At 32.7% G+C, this 13,440-nt stretch overlaps 1 protein-coding gene across 1 annotated transcript; it reads left to right on the top strand.

Annotated features, from left to right (window-relative positions):
- Positions 1-8,319: 8,319 nt before the first annotated feature.
- Positions 8,320-12,145, top strand: LOC117910702 (GDSL esterase/lipase At5g03610-like). The gene is made up of 7 exons (XM_034824820.1): positions 8,320-8,332; positions 8,420-8,593; positions 8,912-9,177; positions 9,315-9,612; positions 10,006-10,199; positions 11,227-11,283; positions 11,978-12,145. The coding sequence occupies exons 1-7, from the start codon at positions 8,320-8,322 to the stop codon at positions 12,143-12,145; spliced, it is 1,170 nt and encodes a 389-aa protein (XP_034680711.1).
- The last annotated feature ends 1,295 nt before the right edge of the window (positions 12,146-13,440 follow it).

Genomic DNA, 13,440 nt, shown 5'->3' with positions numbered 1-13,440 from the left:
TTTGGAAGTTTACAGGCTTGAATTTCAAGTGGAAACACGAGCACAAGCAAAGAGAATGCAAAGAGGAAAAACAAGCAAAGTGAAGAGGAAAACAGAGGACAGCAGCTGCAGTCTTCTCTCGAACTTTTGGAGCACTTCCCGAAGTCCATTTTCTACATGCTATATACCATTTCAAAGCTCAGGAAGTCAAGAATCCAACGCTTCAAACCGTGTACAATTTGGAGCTGAAATGAGGAAGATATGGCCTTCGGAAGACAACTGCATCAAATCTTGTGAAAATTTCGCAAGGTGAATTTCTCCTTGCGAAATTTCGCAAGGAGAAATTCACATTGCGAAAATGCCAAATCTCCTCTGTTTCTCCACGCACGCACCACCGACTTTTGAGATATTTTTAGCTTGATATTTTCTCATGTAAATTCCTTTTGTAACCTTGTATTCAGCCATCATAAGGCTTTATCTTGTAATTTTGCTATATATAGAGGTGCACAACACCTCCAAAAAGGAGAGATTGGAAATTGAGAGGATGGGGTGATCGATCCTCTGTACATTAGCTTAGAATAATATAAAGCTCTGTTTTTCTTCTTTTCTCTTTTCTTTCTCATTTTCTTAGTAGCCAAACAGCCTCTGAGGACTTTTCCTCAGAGGATGGTTGGCTAAAACCTTTAAGTTTCTCAAAGCATGGATGTTATGTGATGGCTTGGATGCAATCCCATGGAAATTTCTCGCACCCGGAAGGTAAGGTAGTCGTTTTTCATTAATGGTTCATTAATGTAAAGTTGGGTTTTTATTTCCTTTGGACAACTTCCAACGGCCAATACTTGATAAGCTTTTGGATTTCTATCCATTAGTTATCTCCTACGAGCTATTGGAAGGTGAGGTTTTCAATTCCAAGTTTTGCATTAATCCATTAGAACCAATTTCAATGGCCATTGAAAGGTGAGTTTATCACCTAGAATGACTTTGAGTTGCCAATATTTGGTAAGCTTTTGGCTTTAGACCATTAGTTATCTCTTACGAGCCATTCAAAGGAAGTCTAAGGTGAATAACCATTGATGAAATTCACTACCATCTGTTTTGTCATTTTAAAGGATTAAAACTTGATTTGCTAAATCCATACCGGTTCGGGAAGCAAGCATCACCATAGTTGCAACCCCAACGCGAGGAGCCTATCCTGAGATTTCCAATTTGCATAAGAGTCAGAGCATAGTTATCCTATCTTTGAGAAACTTGTTTTTACACCCTTTCATTTTAGTCTTTAATGTTAGCTTAAGTTAGTTTAAATCTCTCTAAAATATTTTCATCTTCTTTTAAAGCTAACATCCATAAGAAAATCACCTATTTTCCTAATTTGAATATCACTTGTGTTTGCGAAAACCCTTCCCAGTGAACGATCCTAGAACCACTATGCTATAGTAGCTTGGCTACTTTAGTAATAGTATTTAAGGTATAAATTTTGTTGATACGCCTTTAAAGCTAAGCTACCATGAGTCGCATCAAGTATCGATAACTTAAGTATGATATAAGTAATCTTGAGAGGCTAATAACGTTTACCTTGTTAAATTAAAGACAATAGTTTATGAGAAGTTTGCATACAGTGGATAGTATATCATAGAACCAAGATTCCTATCTCGATCTAATATCAAAGGATATTAGAGTGCAATTAACTCTTTGTAGTAGGATGTTGAGTCAACTTCAGAAATTGATTAGTAGGAAGCCAATACTACCCTATGGGTCCCAAAGGTCCTTAGTTGAGCTCATATACCTTGACAATATGATTTATAAAGGTTAGATTGGTTTTTGGTTCACTTATATAAGGGTATTTTGCTAAATACGTAAACTTGCATAAATGTGAACTCATATTTTTCACATGTGTCCCCGCTCAATTGTGAGACTCATTTTTTATTAGTGAAAAAATGATTTTAAAAAAGTTAGAGTCACCACCACTAATTTTTGTTTATTTTTAAAGGGAAAACAAAATAAAAAATAAAATCTTAAGTAACTCCTTTAAAGGAAAAACAAGTACATGAAAACTGAGTTCAATCTAGAGTTTATGCCATTTATTGGGAAAATACCATAATGTATCATTCTTCTAAGCCTTAAAAAGGTCTTTACTAAACAAGTGGAGGGAATTAAGGCGATTGACTAATAGACCATGGATGCTAAAAAGAAAGAGCAAAAATACAACTAGGCAAAGTGATAATAAACTAGAAATTGGTGATGGGTATATGAGCTATGGGTATAAAAAAAAAAAAAAAAAAAAAAAAAAAAAAGCCAAAGGGACAAAAGCCAAACTCATGAATACAACATGAATATTAAAGAAACCAATCAATCAAAGGTGGAAAGAAAAGTACCTCAATAATACCCAAAACATGGGCAACAAGCTTGCATATGAAAGGAGTTTAGTTTACAAGCAAAATAAAATATCTAACATCAAAGCAAGAACTACTCAATATGTATAAGATAATACAACCAAAATCAAGAGTCAGGATGGCTAAACTAGAATCAAAAGGCACTAATATACATGAACATGCAAAGAGGTACAAAATAAGGCAACATACAAGTGATTACGAAATAAATCTAAATAAAATATCTAGAAAGGAGTTATCTTACAGGGAAGAGTTTTTCTAACATGCAAAAGATGTCTAAGACACAAATTTTGCAAAATGTGCACCATTGTGATAGGGCGTTAGCATATTTTCTTAATGAAACTATGTCATAGTAGCACGAGGCCCCTAAGAGCTAGAGGAGGTTAAAAACATAACAAAAAGGACTAGTTCAACAAGGTACACAAAAGGTACAAAAATAGTGCAACCAACAAGCATGCGAAAGATTAATTTATTTAAAATGGTTAGAGATGATATAAAAATCAAAGGAAAAATCATGCAACATATAAAAAATGTTTGGATCACATTTCAAAATCCCAAAGAGTCTAAACATGCACCTTATAGTATAGACTTACTACAAATCTCATAATTCATAAAATTAAGAGTGTAACAAGCATGCAAATATTAAATTATTCAATAAGGTTAGAGACAAGATAATAAAAAAATTAAAAAAAATACAAAAAAAAAAATCTACAACATATTGAAGGTATCTAGAACACACTCAAAAGCCCAAGGAGCCCAAACATGCACTAGATAGTATAGATTTCAAAGAACGTCTCATAACTTGGGTAGCATAAGAAGCATTGAAAAGATTAAATTATTTCATAAGTTCAATAAAATATTTTTAAGTGGGGCTAAAGCTCCCAAGCTTATTTAAAAGGCCTGGAATATAGAAAAAAAATCTCAAAATTAATTAAAAACCAAAGAATTACAATTGATTTTTAATTAAAAAAACAAACTTGGAAAAACAGGTTTATTCAACAAGCTTGAAGAGATAATATTTTAATAAAACAAAAATTATTTAACACATTTGATAAGCCTAAAACGCAACCTAAACATAAAAATTATTTTAAAACAATTTGATATTGATGCCTTAGGAAAATTTGTTTTCATGTGTTTCATGAGAATTTAGTAGAGTTACAACATGTTTGGTGCATTTCTAGCACTTCATGTAGAAGAAAGTACCTAAGCAGATGATAGTATCAATAATTGAGCAGTACAATCTGAGCAGGATCCTTTGATCATGCATTAAGAAGAGCTTCGTATAGATTGTGCACCCATTAGAAGCATTAATCCGAATTGCGCACTTAGAGAATAACACTAAAATTGTGCACCTTTTAGATAGTGGTTTAGATTGCACATTTAGGGGTTCAAGTCTACATTGTTTGCTTCATATTACACACTAAAGGAGCTTTGCTCAAATTACACTATGGTGAATAACATACCTCCTTTAGCACTCTAATAATTGTGCACTTCATATTGCACATTGAAATAAGTGCATTACACCTTCCCTACTTGCATAATGCTTATAGAATCGACTATTATAAATGCACTATTGATTCATCAATAATCCAAGCACACATCCACATTCCTCAATACACAATTTTTTGCAATAAAGCAGTGTACCTCCCTAGTAATAAAGTGCACTTTCTCTTCTAGCTATGAAGCACACCTTAGAGAGCTTTTATCTTCGCATATTGCATAGATTGCCCAACTTTGCGCACATGCCATATTTTCCTATCTTTACACACTCATCAGGGATGTGCAACAAATAACTATTAGGAACCCCAAACTACTCCATTCCCTTGCCCTGAATCTCATGCATAGAGTGCATACTTCTATCCCTAAGCATCTCTAAATCTATTACAATAGAAAATAATGGTTGCAAAACCATTTTAGAATAAAAATTTAGAGATTTGAAACTCATAACTAGATCTGGATGTTCCTAGATCAAAATCCACATGTTGAAGATGAATCTTAAAGAGTATAAACGTCTTGTACACTCAAAATCTTTCATCTAAGGACTCAAACTACAATCTTGGCACTCTAAAGTATGGGCTTTGGAAGAGAGGAAGCTATGGCTCTCTTTTGCTCTTTGGAGGTGGAAGACGAATCTCACCAAAAAACTATAGAAACCCTAACCCCTTAAGGGGACATTTATAAGGTTCCTCTACCAAGCTTAAGTGACTTAAAGCCATTAAGGTTTGGGTCACGTAATCTAACTCCAAAACGGGTCTTAATCGATTAATTAACTACATAAGATCATCTAATTATTCTATTAGTCCAATCCAAAGGCCTTGTTCACTATCCCTTGTGTAACCTTGCATAATTACCAAAATGCACTTATGCACAAGAGTGAACTTAGAGCCAATCTAACCCTTATAACCGTACAAGTTTAAGTGTATTTAAGTTAGCCCTTGAATATAGTACTCAACACTAGTTCTCCCAACATAGCTTAATTCATCTCAAACAACAAAACTCACTCTCTCATAGGTTAAGAATGTACTTATCTTTATTTATTATTATTTTTTTCAAATGACTTATTGTAGACGTGCAATGCTAAAGGTATCTTCAAGTATATGGTCCATGTAACGGGGATTCATTGATGACTCCCAACCATAAGGCATAGGGCACCAAGTTAATAGAACTATTTCACCATCCACTAACTCATTGGACTTAACCCTAGACTCCTCAAATTAGGATTCAATACCTTACTACCTACAATTGAGCTCATACTCCACTCATCCACCCATGTAGCGAGCATTGAGGTTGGTGACTCCCAACCAAAATGCCTTAAGGCATCGAGCTTCAAAGACCTTTGGGTTATATACCATTTAGACCTTACTCGAGTTTCAAGGTAATCATAACTCAAACTTTTAAAAAAAAAATTTAATTGTTTTTTAATTTTCATTTTTTTTTTTTCGAATTGGGCACATTAGCCTATTTTTAAGGTGTCTCAACTCAATTCAAAAGTAATTCAAATTACTAAGACAATCGAGTGCAAGTCTCAAGGTTAGATCAAATTTTCATCTTAGATCTATGTAACGGAAGCAATACCATTTTTTTTATATAAAAAAATAAAAAATAAAATTGATCTTTTAGGGTTAAAGTACTAACCTTTGAGTTTGGATGTTCCCAAACCTTACATTCCAAGTGTTGAAAACGATCTTGAAGTTGTTGCAAGTCTCATAAACTCACAACCTTTCGCCCAATGACTCAATCTTGTTCTTGGCACACTTATGGTAGGAAGGAAAGAGGGTGGAGGCTTGACCCTCTTTCTCTGGATGGTGGAAGACAAAAATTATTAAAACCCTAACTCCTATGGGGTATTTATAGGGATCTAACTGGGCTTAAGTGACTTAAGCCCACATGGGTTTAGTTCACTTAATCTAGCTTTAAATAGATTTTAATTGATTAATTAACTAAATAGGACATACTAATTAATCAATTAGCCCAATCCAGAGACCTTGTTCACTTACCCATGTGCAACCTTACGTAATTATCAAAACGCCCTTATACATAAAAGTGAACTTAGAGTCAATCTTACCCTCATAATCCATGCCAAACAAGGTATATGAGCTTAGAGTGGGGACCACTAGGACCCATAGAAGTACTGGCTATCTTAGAATTAAATTTTGAATTTGATTCAACATCCCACTATAGAGAATCAATTGAATTCCGGTATCCTATAAAAATAACAAGACTACATGCTCGGGTCTATAACTTGTTGACCATTGTGTTCAGTCTCCCCATGAACTGGTGTCCATAGTCTAACAAAGTGATATTCATCAATCTTTCAAGACTACCTCTACTATCCTTAAATTATAGATCCTCTTATTGTGTATTCAACTTATTAGGTTTAATTACTATTAAAGCTTAATTTAAAAATTAGTTGATTTTATTTACATGATTATTTGTCAAACTTAATAGTGTAATTTCTCATTAAATAATCATTTTGAAAATTATAAGGGGCTAAAACTAATAAAAATTTTAAGAATTTAGGGAAGGTTATTAAGATTTATTTAATAGGCTATTTATTACAAATATTTATTATTAAAAAAATAATATAACAATATGATAATATGTAAGATGACATTATTTTAAATATAAAGCATGATATTGTTGTAAATATAATGGTTGTTGGAGTAGTAGGATTGAAAAGGGAATTAAAATTTTATTGTATTCCATTACTCTCTTGTTGAAATATTACATAATATCTTTTTATAAATACTCATACTTAATTAAATAAAAATTCTTAATAATAAAATATAGAAACCTTTAGAATTTGACAACTCAAAAAAAAGAAATTAAAATAATCACATAAAATAAAATATTCTCCATTAACTTTACTTTCAAAAGACTATACCTATAGATAGGTACAATTAAAATAAATGTGTTAGGTGTGTGTTTGATATTTCATTTAAAGTTTCTCTGCAACTGCCTTGAAAACGAATACTCGGCTTTCATATTTGGTGGATTAGCCTTTAAAATCGATGACTCCTGTCCTTCCTCAAATGAAATCCATTCCATACTTTTGAAGCTTTTGTTATAAATTTTTTCTAAAGGGAACTCAAACAAGCCATTTAAATAATGCATACTCTATAAATTTGTTTGAAGAAGCAATAGCAGCTCAAAACTTATAAATTAAGAAATATATCTTATATTTCTTAATTCTAAGTCTATGGTAAGTCTATGGACATGTGTAATAGCTTGATGAATATTATTGAACCTTCGCACAGTTAATGAACAATACCATGCCACAGAGGTTGGGTTTTTAAGAATGGCATTGTGCATTTAATTATGTTTATTTTTTGCTTTTATCAAATTCACTTCGAGTTTGTTTGATAGTGATTTTTGGAAGTATTTTTAATTTTTCCTAACATTTGAAAATAATTCTCTATTAGGTACATTTATCTATTAGGGTTTCGTTTATTATTACAATCATAATTATAATTATTATTTTCAGTGCAAGTTTTTCAAATTGCATGTAACATCTCTCAGAATGATTCTCATTAGATGAAAAATAGGACCAGCATCTGCTAAAACTGGGACCAAAGAGTCAGCATCTGCTATTTGGTAATACATAGAGGAATGAATATACGATATCAATTTTTATTTTTTTTTTGAACAATTATTAGTTTTAAATAATTATTTTTTTATTTTTTTCAAATAAATTAATTATGCTTTTATAAGATGTTAATACCCATATTTTTTATAATATTTATAAAATGATATAAATAGTATTAGAAATTATTAATATTGAATTATTATTATTTATTTTTAACAATTCAATTAATGTCAATATCTATATTTTTATTATATTTATAAAAATATAATTTATGATTTTATTTTATTATTAATATTTATATCTTATTAACTACTATTTATTTTTAATTTATTTGTAATTAATTTTTTTAAATTTTTAATAAAACTTGAATTAAATTTAGTTTACATTATATAAATTAAATTTACAATAAGTATTTAATTTTTAAATTTTTGAAAAGTATTTTTAAAGATGACTTGCATTAAGGAATCAAAATACCTTCTAATTTGTATGAATTGAAATCCCATTTATAAGTGAGATTTCATATCCATTAGAATCACTTTTGATTTAATTCTCATCATCATTTAAATTATCCAAACATGATAATAAAGAAGAAGAAAAATGAAATGTTCATCCTCGTACACCAAATATGCCTTAAAAGATAAAAAGGTTTCAAACATGTGATGATTGCAAGGAGCGAATTGAGAAAATAGAAGTTATAAAAAGTTTTGAATACTATATAATAAAGTTACTCAATATATATATATCATCAATTATTAATGTAGTATTATGGCCTAAGTTGGGAATATAATATTTTATTATTTAAGCGAAGTTATTAATTTATCAAATATTCATTTATCGAGGTTTGATTGAACTACAACACGTTTAATAATGTCTGCTGCAGGTATATCCCTCACTATTATATATCCATTTGTATATATGAAAAAGTGCATGATAGTTCTTTCTCTTATCGTGCCATTTCCTATTACAGGGGCTTATGTAGATGCTAATCGCTCCATCAAACTTTTTGTGTTTGGGGACTCGTATGTTGATACCGGGAATAGGAATTTCACAGCTAGTTCATGGAAGGAACCGTATGGAATTACTTATCCTCGTATACCTGCTGGTCACTTCTCTGACGGCCAAGTCTTCACTGAATACATAGGTTAATCTCTCTTCCCTTGGAGTGAATTTTTATTTATTATGTGAATTTGTCTCTTTTTTTTTTTTTTTTTTTATATATATATAGTTTATTTTATATATGACTTCTAAGCTAGATCGTTTGGCAACAGTAGTTTTCAAGAAGTCCCATGAAATGTGGCCATAATAACAACATTGATATGAAAATTCAACCAAGTTTGAATAGAAAAATTCTACCAAAAATCTGAAAAAGTTCGCCATGGAAGTTCTTTATTTTGGTTACTTAACTATCGTTTATTCAGATAACTAAAATATTTTATGTTTTGAACTGCATGACAAATAGCTTCACGGATGGGCATAAAGTCTCCTACACCATATAGATTTAGAAAAAAAAGACCCATAAAATATGGAATGAATTTTGCTTATGGAGGGACAGGCGTCTTCGACACACTGGTTGCTGCACCAAACATGACAAAACAAATCGATTTGTTTGAACAACTCCTTCAAGAGAAAATCTATACCACAGACGACCTTAAGTTCTCCACTGCTCTGGTATCCGCTTCTGGCAATGATTATGGCATCTACCTTGCTAGAGGTGGAAGTCTTGAGGTGAGTGCCCTATTACATGGACTTCCATTAGTTTTATCAAAATCAAACTAAGTACAGTGATTTTCTCAATGGCTTGTTATCTTTTGGATGGTATATATTTTTTCAATCGTGGAACTCACTTCAAATGTACATTTTAGGGTTTGCCAGCCTTCATTGTATCTGTTGTTAACCAGCTTGGCTTGGATCTACAACGTATTCATGATTTGGGAGTGCCGAGAGTAGCCATTATGGGAATACAGCCTCTTGGATGTTTGCCTCAATTTACAAAGGAAAACTCATACGAGATATGTAATTCAACAGGAAACTTGGTTGCACTGTTTCACAACCTATTACTAACTACTATGGTAGAGGAGCTGAAGCCTGAATCTAAATTTGTGGTGCTTCATATGTACGATGCATTCATATCTGCAATGAAGAAATTTGAAAACGAAACAGGTGATTTCCCCATATTTATGTGAGATAAATACTGATTTTTGGTTATGGTAGGTTAATAGCAGAATTGCAAGTTGTTTTCTTTATGGACAGGGTCGAGCTTCATCATTCATCTTAGATTAGGGCTCAGGTCCTTATATATCAGGCCAAACTGGAGGCTCAGGAAAATCAGGAGTGAGTTCTGGATACACATCCGCCACAAATATTCACAAAAAATAAATAATAAATAAATAAAGCATTATCATCGTCATCATCATAATCATAATATCATCATCCTTGGAATTCTCATGTTTGTCCATATCATTGGAGATGTAATAGGAATCATCATCTTTAATATGAGTGCTCCGTAAGTTGTATACCTAAAATATATGAATTCATAAATGCTTCCTCGTGCAGAAACTTCAAAGTCGAAGAATCCATTGAGGCCATGTTGCACAGGTATAACAAGCGAATACAGGTGTGGGGACGTAAAGAACGGGGAGAAGAAATACAATGTATGCAGGGTTCCGAAGTTGGCATTCTTTTGGGATTCGTTTCACCCTACACAAGCGGGCTGGGATGCAGTTGTGTCAGAGCTAGGATCTTCTATCGTAAGCCTCTTCTAGATTGCTCAAGAATCATTAAGAATAAATATTAGTGTTCGTCCAATGTAATGCATATCAGTAAAGAGCATCAATGTATTGATGTTGATAAGGTTATTGGCGGTAGGGTAACTCCTACAGTCCTACTCTTGTAGTATGATCATCCCAAATAACTTGGAACTTATTCTATTATCATTTTGCTTTTGAGACACTTTAGAAGCTTTAAAACTCATCTATCCCAACTAAAAATAAAAGACTTCCATTAACAGCATGCATGTGCGGTTCATATTAATGCTTTGATGTGCCCCAAACCAAAAGGCTTTAAACTTGTTCTAATTCAGTGGGCATAGAATTGCTAACAGTTGTGATGGAGAACTTTGATTAGAACAAAATAAACTAATGTATAGATCAACTCTTCCATTACCTTTTGCACTAAACAATTTACACGCTCGTACTCCTTTGTCCCCCCACTTCCTCCGTTTTCCTTTGTCTCCATCTTCCCACTTTTATTTTCCTTTTTTTATTTTAAAAATAATTTCGCAGAAAATCATTTCCTATTTCTTTTTAATTAATTTATTTTTATTTATATAAAAAGGGTCCCACCGAACAGTTTCTTTCGGCCGCTCACTCTGTCGTCTCTCTCGCCTCCGTTCACCCTAGTCGTTCTTTAGCATTTGTCTCTATTCTCCTGCTATCTTGCGCCTCCCCCTCTCTCTCCTCTCTTTTATTGCAGGCAGATTAATAGAGATTTTTTAATCTCGGAGACACACTCTCAGAGATTAGGGTTTTGTTTTCTGTTGTTATTCTGATCCTCCTTTTTTTTTTTTTTTTTTTTGTTTCCGTTTTTTTTTTTTAATTTTGTTTGTTGGGTGGATTAAATTAGTGTGGCTCCTAGAGAGAGAGAGAGTGGAGATTTTTTGTTTGATTGTGTGGTGCTGTGTTGGGTTGTGGTTTTGGTTTTGGAATTGTGGTGACGAGTCGTGAGGTGGGAATCTCTGTTGGGTTTTTAGGTTTTTGGTTCTATTGAATCTTGGAGGGCCTAAAGGCCAGGTTCATAGCTGGGAGTAATGAAGTCAACCTCAGTGAGTCCAAGGTATATTGATTTTTAGTTTGTGTGTTTGTGTTGGTTTGGCGCAAGCCTGTTGTTTGGTGATTAAGTTCGCATTTTTTTGTTGTGGGTTGGTTGAATTTTGGGTATTGGGATTGTGATTTTTTTTTTTCTTGAAACTCGAATTTTTGGCTGGATTGAGGTTAGGTTGAGCAGCTTTGTTGGGGGATTTGGTTCGATTTGAAGATTAAATGATGGGTTGGTTTGGTTTTGTTTTGTTGATTTTCCGAGTTTTGGTGATTTTGATTTTGAAAAGTTGAAACTTAGTTGATTTTAGCTTGGCTTTGGGCCAGGTTCTGTTTGGGGTTTTGATACCAGATATGGATTTGTTGATGGGTTTGTTTTGCCCTTTTTGGTTCTTTGAATATTGTGGCCTTTGCGGTCCTTATTGTTGCGTATGGTTTAACAAGTTTTGTTTGGGGATATGATATGATTTGAAGGCTTTGATGGTTTTTCTTGGGGTTTTGTGTGCCGAATTTTCTTGTATATGAGCATGTCCTTATCGATTTTGTTATTTTGCCCTAGTGGTTTCTTTCTTATTTGCGTGGTTTCTGGGGCCTCTCTGTTCATGTCTTCATTTGAACCCTATATGCAGGGGAAGAAGTTCACCGCTTTGGGTCTGTATTGTCTGACTTGAATTCTAAAATTTCTGACTTTTCTCCTGCTCTTGTATATACAGAGGGTGGTTCCACTAAATACATGGATTCCAATATCCAATTTCAAGCTGGCTTACAATCTTCTGCGCCGTCCTGATGGCACCTTTAATCGCCACTTGGCTGAGCTCCTTGACAGGAAAGTCCCTGCCAATGCAAACCCACTAAATATATCAATATATATTCAAAATTGATATATATTGAAGGGTATAATATAGTTAATTTGGATATATTAAAGAATATAAAAGTACTTTTGTTTTAAAATGTTAATAATTTAATTTATAAATTTATATTTTTCTTGTATTTAATTACTATAATTAAATTTAATTTAACTACAATAATTTTATTTTAATTAATTTATAATATATATATATATACAAATAAATTTTATTTTATAAACTAATATATATAAATATACAGGGAAACTAAAAGCAATGTAGTCCATTGGCAAGGGCCTTAAACTCCATAGTGAAGACCAGGGTTGAAGTTAATTGGTAGTGTGAATCTTTGTGAAAATGAATCCCACATCGGAAATGGGGAGCAAAAGGGTTGCTCCCTGTCTATGCACATTTGGGGCTCGGATTGGACTGGCCTTAAGACGGCTGCATCAAATTTTTTAATCAGAGCTAGTTCTGGCGTGGCACCGATTTAACGTACGTACCAAGCTCTCAATTACACAACCAAGAGCTTCTGAAAGCCATTAGAGCACATCCAGAGAGCGAAACTGGAAGGTAAGAATGCAGCCAAGAATTTTTTGTTGATGTGATCAAAATCTCCAGTAATGCTCATAGGAATCTTCAGCAACCAGGCTATCTTCTCAACAATTGCGCACAACAAATTTTAATGGAAACACTTCAGCTCCCATGAAGCTCAATTGTAATGTTTCTGGGGCCGGTACGCAAAGACTCCTGCCTAGCACATTAGTTTACCTATGCCAAAGTTTCTAGTCTTTTTTCCAACTCACACTGAGGTGAGGACACAATGAAATCCCGTCATATTTATTTCTTTAATGGAAAATGATGACAACCACTTAAAATTTTCATTTTTCTTAAATAATAATAATAATAATAAATAAATAAATAAATAACCCCCACTTTGTTTCTTTTGAATTTGGACCAATCATGTATTGTCACGAAAAATCTTTAATGCCCACCTAAAAAATAGTGGAAAATTTGTGACAAATGAGACCTAAGATTTGGATAGTAATCCTAATAATTTGCTTTCAACATATCAAAGACAAGTTTAATGCCCACCTAAAACAATCTTCCCATATCACAATCATACGACAAAAGACAACCATCAGTAGATGAGGCTACATAAGGATAAGAAGATCATAATCTAAATTAAAGAATATTCTAGTTTTTGAGTCTTCTTAATTATCCCTCTTAGTTACACAAAAGTCTTCCACTATAGTAGTGTTCAACCTCATCATATTTATTTCTTTAATGGAAATTGATGATAACCACTTAAAATTTTAATTTTTCTTTGA

Source organism: Vitis riparia, unplaced genomic scaffold (assembly GCF_004353265.1).
Source record: "Vitis riparia cultivar Riparia Gloire de Montpellier isolate 1030 unplaced genomic scaffold, EGFV_Vit.rip_1.0 scaffold821_pilon_pilon, whole genome shotgun sequence".
In the NCBI taxonomy this organism is placed as follows: domain Eukaryota; kingdom Viridiplantae; phylum Streptophyta; class Magnoliopsida; order Vitales; family Vitaceae; genus Vitis; species Vitis riparia.
The sequence above is the reverse complement of the archived record's forward strand: the minus strand, read 5'-3'. Positions and strand labels throughout refer to the sequence as shown.

What these genes read in the sequence shown, in the direction of transcription:
- LOC117910702 (XM_034824820.1), top strand. An exon ending in CAGAGCTAGGATCTTCTATC is followed by an intron (nt 10,200 to 11,226) that starts GTAAGCCTCTTC and finishes TGAATCTTGGAG; the next exon opens with GGCCTAAAGGCCAGGTTCAT. An exon ending in TCAACCTCAGTGAGTCCAAG is followed by an intron (nt 11,284 to 11,977) that starts GTATATTGATTT and finishes TTGTATATACAG; the next exon opens with AGGGTGGTTCCACTAAATAC.